Source organism: Rhea americana, unplaced genomic scaffold (genome assembly GCF_003343005.1).
Source record: "Rhea americana isolate MKP2758 unplaced genomic scaffold, rheAme1 scaffold_20, whole genome shotgun sequence".
Classification (NCBI taxonomy): domain Eukaryota; kingdom Metazoa; phylum Chordata; class Aves; order Rheiformes; family Rheidae; genus Rhea; species Rhea americana.
The window spans coordinates 1,294,076-1,306,946 of NW_028186150.1; the positions used below are offsets into that span (position 1 = coordinate 1,294,076).

At 33.6% G+C, this 12,871-nt stretch overlaps 1 protein-coding gene across 1 annotated transcript in view; it reads left to right on the forward strand.

The window, feature by feature from the left end:
• The window catches only part of SLC7A9 (solute carrier family 7 member 9), an 11,854-nt gene extending 1,147 nt beyond the window's left edge, over positions 1-10,707 (forward strand). Inside the window, exons 2-12 of the mRNA XM_085303872.1 lie at positions 155-302; positions 1,485-1,727; positions 2,374-2,499; positions 2,873-2,972; positions 4,854-4,898; positions 5,184-5,307; positions 7,045-7,148; positions 7,937-8,033; positions 8,715-8,864; positions 9,490-9,664; positions 10,643-10,707. Of these exons, the coding sequence (XP_085159998.1) occupies positions 155-302; positions 1,485-1,727; positions 2,374-2,499; positions 2,873-2,972; positions 4,854-4,898; positions 5,184-5,307; positions 7,045-7,148; positions 7,937-8,033; positions 8,715-8,864; positions 9,490-9,664; positions 10,643-10,707 (1,377 nt within the window). The remainder of the gene's footprint in view (positions 1-154; positions 303-1,484; positions 1,728-2,373; positions 2,500-2,872; positions 2,973-4,853; positions 4,899-5,183; positions 5,308-7,044; positions 7,149-7,936; positions 8,034-8,714; positions 8,865-9,489; positions 9,665-10,642) is intronic.
• Positions 10,708-12,871: the final 2,164 nt, after the last annotated feature.

Sequence of the window (12,871 nt, forward strand, 5' to 3'; positions counted from 1 at the left end):
CCCAAGACAGACTAGTTTCACACAGTTGATTATATTACTCAGTAAAGCTGTATGTGAAAAGCTGAAAGAGTAATGACAACTACTCACATTGTATTAAACTGAAAATAATTATTAAGTTATTACAAATTACCAATATGTCTCCTTTTATTTAAAGGTGGGCCTGATCAGTGGAATCTGTATGATTGTTGGTACAATTATTGGCTCAGGTATCTTTGTTTCTCCAAAATCAGTACTTGCCAATGTTGAAGCTGTGGGTCCTTGTTTAATCATCTGGGCAACCTGTGGAATTCTTGCAACATTAGGTAAACAAAACAAATCAACAAAAGACTTTGAATCTTTGATTGAATCTTTGTTTTTCCCATTTTTATATACCATTCTCATTTCACAAATTACGTAATGGCACCTAGAACCCAAAAYCATCATACCCTGATAAGTGCAACATATAGGCAAAAGTTTAAAACACATAATGCTCTTTATAAAAGTAAATTCAACTTTAAAACTCTAAAGCACATTTGCATTTGATTTGGAAAACAGGTATTAGTTTTGCTTACTCCATCCCTTAACCGTAATAAACGATGTATTTCTACTTAAATCAATGGCAAAATAATAGGTAAAATCCACTGGCAGTGGGCTAGACTTCTGCTGCTTTTCTACCTATGTAATTGCATAAATCTTTTCAAGTACAACTCAATCTTTCATCTGAAAAATTAGTGCTAAATAGCTTCTTAACAAAGTACTTCAACAAATAACACAAAGTTCTTAATGCATTGTGTCAGCTACATAACACTTTGACAAAATGCCAGCTACAGTAATAAATTTCAAAACATCACTGCACTTTAAAGCAGACCTTAAYAGATATTTTACTCTGATTACTGTGCAGCCCCGTACACTTCCAAGTGTTAGGTCACCCAGAGTAGGTGTCATTTGGATGTTTCCTTGCAAAAGTTTAATACAGAACTGTAGCTTAAGCTATCTTATGTTATTTTAAAATCTTTTTTAAAAAAATCGGGTGAGAAAAATTCGCCTTCACTTCAAAACTGAATTCTGATACATTTAAAAATGAATTCATTGTACAGCATTTACAACATAACACAATATATAGAGCACATAATTAGAAAAAGAGGTGCTAGAAGTAACTACCCCTTAAATATTTCATTTATTTGTATGCACTTCCAAACAGACAAACCTGCAGGGTATGCACTTCATTTGCTAACGTCTTAAATTAAACACAAACAATAATAAATTCTGGACTGTAACTTAATAGTTTTGGTGTATTTTTCCCCAAACTCACACAACTATTTATCACAACTCTAAAATTTCATTTAGCATATACAGTAACACTGAAAAATGTCATGAAACACAGCATTATGTATATTCAGTTCCTTAACTTTGTGTAATCTATAAAAAAGCTGTTCAAAGTAGTTTAATTTATACACTTCTATTAAACTATAACAACAGTAATAAGTGCATTTCTTGTTGTTCAGGTGCACTTTGTTTTGCTGAGCTTGGCACAATGATCACAAAATCAGGGGGAGAATATCCTTACCTTATGGAGGCATTTGGCCCAATTCCAGCRTACCTGTTTTCTTGGATAAGCTTACTCGTCACAAAACCCAGTTCTTTTGCAATCATTTGTCTCAGCTTTGCGGAATATGCATCAGCTCCTTTTTATCCAGGCTGTGATCCACCCAAAGTTGTCATCAAATGTCTTGCAGCAGCAGCCATTGGTAAGATTTACACTTTTTTTTTAAAAAAAAAAAAAGGGGGGGGGGGGACAAGCTCTCAAACTGTACAGCAATTTCGGTTTATCCCCATCAGCAGATGTTTTTCAGTACAGTAGGACTTCTGTGCATTAATGATTACAATGACATCAGGAAGCAACGTTACACTGAAAGGGACAGAAAACTTAAAAACACAATACAGTGAGTCTTCCCCATAACAGCTAGTTCAGCAACATATAAAAAGTATAGATTTACTTAGTATATCTAGTATTATAAGCTGTATTTAGTTTTACTAAGAATAATACGGACACATAATGAATGCTTACCTCTAGTAGAAAAGAAAATTTGCGAAAGTGGAGATGTTATTTCAGTAATTTTTGTATTTATTAAGAAAATACGGCAATTTTCTTTTTCTTTTTTTTGCTAAAGGTATTTTCAAAATATGCCTATTTTTTTCTGATAGACTTTTCCTTACTATTTTTTGAAGTCCTCAAAACACAGGACATTAAAAAAATTGTAAGAATAATATATTATAAAACTAATATTGACAAGCAGAGAAAAGAATGCAGTAAATAAGAAAAAAGGTTTTAAAATGCAACTTTTGTTTAAATTATGACAAACAATGTGAGAAATATGAATTTATTTCTTCTAGTGGTAATTACAACAGTGAATTCACTGAGTGTGAAGCTAGGAAGCTATCTCCAGAATTTTCTCACAGCTGCTAAAATGATCATTGTCACAATCATTATTGTAAGTGGAATTGTTCTTCTTGCACAAGGTAATTAAATACACATTAAGTTGCAACAGTTATTTTAGTTTCTGCTGTGATCATTTTTAAATCTTTCACTGACGGGAATGACCTAACAATAATGTTCTTTATTTATCTGTGTTTTAGTACTGGATTTAGTAATAGAACCATTGTATTTTCTTTTACCAAGGGCATTCAGTTCTCAGGAAGAGACTGAAACACAATTTAAGTTACAAAGCATTCTCTCTCTGTGTGTACAGACATGTATATGTGCACATGCAGCAGAATTCAACACTAAATCAGTTCATAAAAATGCAATTGATGTTGGAATATTTTTTCAGCTAGTGGTGAAAAGAGCAATTAATTTCAACATCAATCAATAACTAGTCTGTTTTACTTGCAGGAAAAACTGAGAATTTTAAAGATTCTTTCAAGGACAGTAAAATTTCCCTTAGTTCTATCAGTCTGGCATTTTATAATGGACTCTGGGCATATGATGGATGGTAAGGTATCTTTACAAGTGTTATCAGTTACACTTTAATAGTCCTTAACTGGCTTAGTCTCTCCCTGTAGTACTTAAAAGATGTACTGAAGATCTGAAAAAAAAAAAAAATGAACATCGACTTGTTATTGGCAATCCCTTAATGAATCCTGGAAAAAAGAACACTACTTCCTTAAACAAAACAAAACAAACACACAAAACACACACAGATCCTCAAATTATTGTTTATTAGGGAAAAAAAAACACATTAGCTCCTAAAAGGGCTGCTGATTTGCTGCTGAGGAAACTTAGATTCTGTGGGAATGAGATAAATATAAAACCAAGTTTAATTTTATGCACATTATGAGAAACAGTGTTCCTGGAGCCTCTACATGTTATACAAATTCTAGTTTGTGAACTATGTATTGATGTTTGATTTGTGGTATTCGATCAACACAGGAGAACATATAAAAATACATTTCATGTTAGAGTCTGTCCATATAGTTCAATTTTTTGTATCTTTTTTTGTTCACTTTCATTTGATAGTAATACAAAAAAGACTGGAGTCACCTTCCCCAAAAAGCCTTCCATTAAATCCCCACATCCATTTATCCATTATTTTCTATGGCCTTAGTTCAAAGTAAATATTTACATGTAAAAATAATCACAAATACAAAAGCATTTATTTTATACATAAAACATTTACATTCTCTATATAATAGGACACTAAGAAGCATGCTTTCAGGGTATTATTTTCATAATACTAAGCTTATTATTTGCTGACAGGAATATATAACTTATCTTTGCTGAACTCCAGAAAATACTTTACGCATTTCAGAACCTGAAACCAAAGTGAATGTCACCTACACTAGGGTTCTGTTGGCACAAACCTATTAGTAAGATTAAGGTTTTAGTATGGTCTGTCTTTGCTTAAGGCACTTTGCAAAAGGCAAGTTCACATTTTATTCAATAATTCCTGATGCATTAAAGCTATTTTTAGTGTTCAAACTTTGAAAACTTTCAAAGAGATATGTATTCCAAAAGGAAGGAAGAATATAAATTTTAACTTACCATTAAACAAGCCTCACTTACATGCTTAGAACTGATTTTAAACCAATTATTCTTTCAGGTTCTCTTTCTAACCTTGAGTACCTCAAGTCAGGCATTTTACATCTACTGTTCAGACATTTACCTAGATTTTTGGCAGTGTAGAAGAGGTGATGCCTGAATAACGATTTAAATATTTATCAGGACTGAAATTTGGAAACTAGCCTGTTGAACAGTAAATACCTAATATCCACATTTCAGGAAGTGAAAGAGTGAAAAAACTTTCAATCTGGTCTACCATGATCTAGCAAAAGACAGTACTTGAAATTTATAATTCTGACAGGTGTAAATCAAGAGGTTTTTATTCAAGTTTGGTAGACAATATAACTTACAGAGCTACTATGAAGTGTTAGCTGACCTGCTTGAGTTCTTGCAATGTGTATGCTAGTGCTTTTCTTTTGAAGACTCAAGCACTGCAAAGTTTAAAGGCAACCATATGAATTTCAGCTAAAAGTCTGACAGATTTTTTTTGTTATTCTAGAGTACTGATCCAAGAACCAAGACAATCTTATTTCAATACCTTAGACTTCAAAAAAGATATGTCTAAACTTTGAATTACAAATGCAGAGGGAAAAGTGTTGTAAGTCAAGAGGCTAGCTTCTTGACTTCTAGAGATAGTTTCTGCCCTGTCATTTTATCATTTAGAGCCCTCGCCGCCGCCGCCCCCTCCCTTTTTTTTTTTTTTTTTTTTAAGAATTGAAAAAGTAACAATACCAGAAATAACACTTGACCTTAAAATGTTAGTATTTCAACATCTGACTGCTAGTAACATGATATGCTTTTTTTTTCCTTCCAGGAATCAACTTAATTACATCACAGAAGAACTTAAAAATCCTTACAGGTAAGAATACCTAGGAAAGCAGTACTTCTAATGACAAAGTCAAGCATTTAATATTTTCTCCACACTAGTAGAGAAAAGAGCTATTAGTACCTCTTCTGGGTTTCATATGCTAGTGAATTTCTTCTTCATCTTGATTTTCATGGATCTGCAATAATAATAATAATAAAAAAAGTAAATATATCTAAAGTGTATATTGAGGAAAGAAAGTAAGAGCCCACAGTTTACTACCATAAAGCTACCAGTGCTATAGCAATGCTGATACTGTATTACTTTTGCATTCTTCAGAAATCTACCACTATCTATAATTATTGGGATCCCCTTGGTTACAGTTTGTTACGTTTTGATAAATGTTTCATATTTCACCGTAATGACTTCAACAGAACTCCTGCAGTCCCAGGCAGTTGCTGTGGTAAGTCATTTTTCCTTTTGTAAAAAAGCATCTAATGATGATTACAGTGCAGGCTGTGAGCACTGAAGTATCTTCAGCAGTAGCACACAAGTAAAACAAATAAAGGTAATTCTTTCTTAAAATATAATTTTCTTAAAATATAACTAATTTCAGTCCTCACTGTTACCTTGATTTATCCTTCCATTATTTATTGTTATTTCTTAACCTGAAATTTATTCCCGTAAGGCTTACTTTAAAAAACAGTTCTATCACATCTCAAGGAAAAAAAAAGGGGGGGGGGGAAATGAGAGCAATGGAATCTTCATTTAACATTTTGTAAACACCATAGCTCAGAGGTTGACTGTTTTGCATAAGCACTGAAATGACAGAAGGAAGTAACATTTGACTGCTGCTTCATCCTTTTCAGTGTTTCCTGTATTTATTAGGAACAAGGACATGCAAAGTGACAGTAGATCTGGAGATAACAGCAAGCAGTCCATAATTAACTTCTCCTTATTCTTGCTTTTTTTTCTCAACAAAGAAATAGCCTTCTTACATTGCTGCAAGACAGTATTACAGAAGAAATGCATTGAACACTACATAGAACTCTAAAAATCTTAGTATCATCAGCATTTGTCCCTTCAGTTCCACTCAACACTTTGAGGCTAGCGGGACTATAAACCACAGTTGACAGGTCATGTACCAATTTTATGGGATATATTAACCAACTGCCAGTATTTGTCCTTATGCAGTTTTAGGGAAAAGGAAACAGTACCTAGCACACATGCAGAATGTGGTGTAAGACAAGAGAGGTGAGCTAATACGGAAGTACTTAAAAGCAAGATTGTATTTTTCATGTTCTTAAATTGCAGAGCTTTGCTGTATTTCTGCCACTCCTCTTCAGTGTACCAACAAACATATGCTCTCTAAACAGCATACACTAGCTAGTGCTAAAGTGATCAGACCGAATTAACAAGAAAACATCAGAACTGCCACTGAGTAGTATAAAGGTAGTAGAGCAAATAGATCGTATACAGAGGTCTAATACATCAAAAAGTAGCTTTCTTGCTCAGGGCTGATTAGTGTCCTAGTACTGGATAAATAAATCATACTGTTCATGTTACGCTTATGAAAACTCTGAACTTCTAATGCTTGCCTTTTATAAAAAGTTAACAACTCCCTACCAGAAACCCCCAAAACCACCTGCCAAAAAGCTTTTCAACAAGATTCATTTATACCAGATAAATGTACCTACATTATATCTAACCCATCCTGCAATAACAATAGCCAACGTATGGTGGCATAGGTAAAAACAAAAACATGCAGTGAAAGACTTCAGCAAGTTTAGGTTTTGTTACCAGTGAATGTACAAAGCACAGCCCATTATTCTTTGTAGGTTGAAATCAGCTTGCATAGGGCTGGCTCTGCTGCAGTTATCTTTTGTTTTGATTTATAAAAACATCCCCAAAGTAGGTGTCTTTGATAAAATCTATCAGAATTAGGATACGTCTGTCTCCTAATGTTTTCAACAGGCGCTGCATCTTAATCACCAAGAAACAATATTCCACTTTTCTCTAGTGTTGCATGAATTAACTCAGGTGTTCATTTGGCAAAGTATTTTTGGATAACAAAACACAAAACATCWATAGATTTAATGATAAAAATATATATATTTATGTATTCTTTTTTAAGAATCTCCAATATTACTGAACAGGCCAAACAGTAATCAAAATGACTCATTTTAATCCCACATCCCAGACATTTGGGGATAGAGTCCTTTATCCAGCCTCTTGGATAGTTCCTCTCTTTGTCGCCTTTTCTACAATTGGATCTGCCAATGGAACCTGTTTTACTACAGGCAGGTAAGCTCCCATTCCAAGGAGTTTGACTTTTTTTTTTTTTTTTWAACTGGTGAAAATTCTATACATATATTTATCTATATATGTCTACATTTACACACACGCATATACATATATACATTCTTCTGATCAAAACCTAATTAAAAAGAACTTGCAAATCTAGCCATAGGTTTTATCCTTCAAAAAGAAGCAGTGGCTATGCAAGTTTGAAAAAAGTTAGAAAATAAGGTCTCTGATTCTTAACTCAAAGCAGGTGTGCTGCACAGGTCTTTTTTTCCTGGCTGAGTTTTAAAACTATCAAGAAGTAGAAGCAGCAAGATTTTAAGAATAAGAACATGACTATATTACCAATGGTCAAGATTAGAACTGGAAAGAGAAGCTCTTCCTTTTTATCAACTRTTCAACATTCCCATCTACTATTTTGAAGTATCCTAAAGATCAATTTTTGATAGAAGATTGTTGAGGTAGCTTTTTGATATGAAACAAATTAAAAATGAAATATTTAATTAAAAGAGGAGCTAACATTTTTCCAAAATATTTTCAGTCAACTGAAACATACAAATTAGTGACTCTAAAAACAGAACCAGTTTCAAACTCATTCCTATGCTATTCCTTAAATCCCACTGCATTCCAAAGCAGGCCCAATGTACACAAGACAAATTCTAGTCAATTGTAATATAAATCTGAAAAGTAGTGGTAGTCAAGTTTCTTTTTTATTTTTTTATTTTTTTTTAAGTAATGGCACCTAAACTTACCACACTAACTAGATTGCCTTGTTTTTGTTTTGTCAGACTTGTTTATGTAGCAGGCCGTGAAGGGCACATGCTAAAGGTGCTGTCTTACATTAGTGTTAAGCGTTTAACACCAGCACCTGCTATCATATTTTCTGTAAGTATGCATTCTAAGTACAGAAAAATATCAAAAAAAAAAAAAAAATCTGAAGTGACACACGCTTTTCAAAGTTTCTTACCCATAGCCTTGACATAAAACTCTTCACTTATCTGCAGGATTATGATCTGTATACGACTACCTGAAAAGTTGCAAAATACATATTAGGAAAAAAAAAATAATAAAAAAGTATCTGTAGTTATCTTTTTTTTTACTATCTGTTTTATCTTACCTGTTTATCTTCAAGGTAAGGCAAGATAACTTAATTTCTGGAAAATTCAAATTTTATTTGCTCTCCCCACCCGTAATAACTTAAAAGAATTGCACACATACACTTATGATCAGCAGCTAGGCAGTCAACAACAAAATAGATCAACAGAGCATTAGTGCTTTTAATGAACACAATTTTAAGTCTCTTGACAAAAAAAGGAAGAAAGAAAGAAAGAAAGAAGTCATGTTAGCAGGATATAGGTTTAAAACTGCTACAATTCACACACATCCAGAAGTTGAAGTACACACAGATGACATTCTAGAGCACTGTAAGCATACACCCATACTAACGCATAAATGAAATCCACCCACAGATCATGTTCTGGAACATTGTAAACATATACCGTACATACACATCAGTGAAGTTCAACTCTCTTACAACAGCTATACTAATTCTTCTTTTTGTTTTAGGGGGCCGTTGCTATTATTTATATTATCCCTGGTGACATAGATACGCTCATAAACTATTTTAGTTTTGCAGTCTGGATATTTTATGGCTTAACTGTACTTGCACTCATTGTTATGAGGTTTACACAAAGAGAACTCAAGAGACCAATCAGGGTAAGTTCAACATTTGACATGTTTTTTCCTCTACTTTCATAAACGTGCAGTCATCCAGCAGTTTAGATAAAAGGCAAATGCCTTCCTTTGTACCTTCAGAATTAGTAAGAAATAAACAAAGGAAAAAAGGAAACCTAACCATTTATTTGGGGTTTTGTTCTTTGAACAAGTTTTGCACTAGAACATCCATGTAAGTTCATGATGGCTGGGGAAGGCCCAGACAGTAGTACTTTTTACTTGCATAGACCATGGGCAGAAATTTTGGTGCAGATTTTCAGGTCTGGGAAACTGCACTCAGAGGACTAACACTGACAAAGTATCAGAACCCAAGGTTCACTGCCCTGGAGTCAGTCCTGGATTCATTAAATCGTATGAGAACTGTTACACTGCAATTTGCAAYATCAGCAAAGTGATCTTGGTCAATGATTTAGGGTAAGAGTTTTTCCTATCCATATTCTTGCTACTTTTTCCACCTGCCTCATCTAATTCCAGAAATTTTTAAAGGGAAAAAACCCACATCATAAGGTAATGACAACAGCTTTCTAAGTTATTGAGTCTTTCATACACAACACTTACAAAAAAATAGTTGAATTTGCTAAGAATTTTTATGTTTTGTATCTTGCAGATACCTTTTGTCATTCCGATCATAGTGATGTTAGTCTCCATTTTACTGGTACTGGCACCAATCATCACTGCACCTGATTTGGCATATTTATACTGTGTCTTATTTATACTCAGTGGACTTATATTTTACGTACTTTTTGTTCATTTTAAATTCCACTGGGCTCAAAAAATATCAAGTAAGTACACTACAGATAGCCCCAAAATTCAATAGAACATTGCTAAACTACACATAATAGTCCTTACAAAGCTCAGTATATGGTCCATCTCACCCAAATTGCATGGGGGGAAGGGAAGAAGGCAATTTTCCAGACTGATAGCACAAGGTACACATAGCGAGCTTTAGTAAAAATTATATTTTACTTTTGCCCCGTGAAAACACAGTTACAGCTGACTTAAAGAAAAGCAATTTGATTTACAAAAGGCTTTGAGAAGTAATGCATTACTGTAGCGGCACAAAGAAAGTGAACTTAATGAATAGTATTATTTTAACTCTGGAGTAAGYTTTTCAATTCTGATTTTAGAAAGTTGTTCCAACAATTAACTAAAGATCATAGCTATTTTATGCCACAAGGTAGTCTGCTGTCAGCTCAAGTTACCAGTTTTGCAGTTTAATAGAGAACATTAACAGCATTAAGAGCAAAACTGATCACAGTGCTGTTCAGTGAAGTTGAAGAAGCAAGAACAATACTAAAATTTGATTATTTATAAAACAATTTTGTGTAGCCTCACAAGAAACTTTTTGCCATTTTCTTAGGTAGGACGTATGTAACAGGATATAGATATTGGTAAAGGGGAAAGTGGAACTGCTGGACAAAATTGACAGAATTAGCAGTTTTACTGACATTAACAATTGTTTGTTATCTGTCTTTTCCCTGTGACCCCTAGTTTTTACAAACTATGCATTCAAATCTGAAGCAGTTTAGTCTATTGAGATCAAAATAAAAAACCCTGAGATTTCATAGCTTGGATCTCAAAATTATTTTTACCTGACCTCCTCTCCCCCCATCTTATGAAAAAAAAAAGTTTTGAGACATCAATACAGAAAAGGAAAGTAACTACTTACAGGTTAATTTTATCATTTAGCAAAGCAGTGTAAAATTGAATGGAAATAAGGTTCTTTGATAAAGCCTCTAACAATTACTTCTTCTTTTCAGAGTCCATTACTATGCACCTTCAGATGCTTTTGGAAGTTGTTCCAGCAGAGGAAGTTACTGAATAAAATATTTTATTTCACTGGTTTGTTAAGTACTATACTGGTTAAAGTAGTTTCCATTTAGTTTGGCACACATTAATACTTTCTGAATTGGTATGTTCATCCTGGTGGATGCTATTTTTGCAACAGTATTTAGTATTTGAAATATGCTAAAGATATGAGAATAAAAGATTTATAAACCAGATTACTGTGGATGGCAGTGCTGTTTTTATGCTAATATGTTAAGGCATCTTGTTTTCTGCATGAAAATGACTTAGAATAAACACTAAGAAGTTTTCAATTACAAAGATACTTACCAGCAACAATGTCATGATCCTCCCCCCCTCTTGTGTCCTGCTGCTGAAAGAACTGAGCAGCTAGTATTCACAGTATTACCTACCACAGGCCACACAATCAGAAGTAAAAAGAGACTGACTCTGTTCTCAGTGTCTTACATCAAACATTGGAAATCAAAAAATTAAAGATTAAAAAAGTGGAGATTAAGTAAAAATGGAAAGCACAGTTGACGGAAAGAGACTAAAAAAAGTCCTACAAGGTAATAAAGCTTCATTTCTCAGGTATTTGTATTTTTTCCAAGGCCACTTAAGTTACAGAACAGTAAGTATAACAAAAATTATGCTTAGCACATATGTTGACTTTACAGAGGTAATTTCACATCTTAAATATGCTCCATTTGGTAGCTGAAGAAAATACAGAAAAAAGATTAGATGATGACTTGCACACGAATATAAGCAGCTTTTACCCTCTCTGCCCAGAAAACTGGCAGATTCTGGGTAATATCTTTCACTTCTATATTCTCTCACTGCAAAGGGATTTAATAAATAAATAAAATTTAAAAAGGAATCTTCAGGACACTTATCAATATTTTAAGCTGATTAATTTGAGAAAGACTGTCTGAAGTGCCAAAAGCAATGGTCCTCTCAACACCAAGTTCTAAGCGCATTCATCCTAAAACAGAGTATTGATGAACTGGTTTAAGATCCTAAGTTCATACCAGCTCTAGTCTAGCAAGTCAATTAAAGAAGCCTTCTCTATTTTTCTACAGCCACACAAAACTGAATAAAACCTACATTCCTGCAAACCTCACTCTTAATTTATCTACATGGAAAAGCATTCCCAAAGGTACAAACAAAATGATGCATCTAACTCACTTGAATGACATTTTGTGTTATAGTCAACTCCATGAAAATTGGCTCTGCGTGCAGTAGTAACAAAAACAAAATGAAGGTTGAGAACAGCTAAGGGAAATAACAGTGCAAAACACAATTGTAATTCTGTCATTATATACGCATACTTGACGAATACTATGTTTTGTCCTGGTCCTCCTATTACTGTATCTACTATGACTTTGAAGGCTAAGGAGAGAGATTTTTTTTTTTGGGGGGGGGGAGTGGGGAGGGAAGATGATGGCAGAGGTCTATAAACAGAGTCTTCAGTGAGAGGAAAGTGGTGAAAGCAAGCTAATTGTTCTTATTACTGCTCAAAAGGAACAGGACATAAAGACAACCATGCAGTGATAATAGGCTCAAAAAAAACAGGAGAGGTATTTCTTCATAAATGTAATTAGACTGAGTTTCTTACTACAGGCAAAATGCTATAAGTTGATAGATGTTCCAAAAACTATTACACAAATTCAAGGAAAAAGTCCACAAAAAATCTCTTCCTCATGGACAGTCTTATAAAATTGCTAGAGGCCAAGAGAATATTGTTAAAATGTATTGCTACATATTTTAGTTTTTTTGACAGCTTTTTATACATTGGAACGTAACATTGAGGGAGTTCTTACTTTTGTCTCATATATRAAGTCTTAGCTCCCAAACAAAAAATAAGGTAATTTTCTATGCCCGTTAAATAACCCACTGGATTTATCTATGAGCAGAAAAAGCACTTCACATTTTAGGTACAAGTCAAAGAATGGCAGAATTGCACATGGCAAGGAAACATCCTGCAACACTAGGGTTTTTAAGCTAGTCACTTGACAGCTCTTCATTTGCATGATAATGTAGAGAAGGATCAAAATAAAGTTGAATCAATGATTTCCACTGAAGTACTTCTAAAGCAATTTAAATTTTGTAAATATCTATACTCAAGATTATTGTTAAGCTCAGTTGTAATCAGGATCACAACAGTGAGTATTAATCTCTAACCACACATTTAATAATTACAGGCT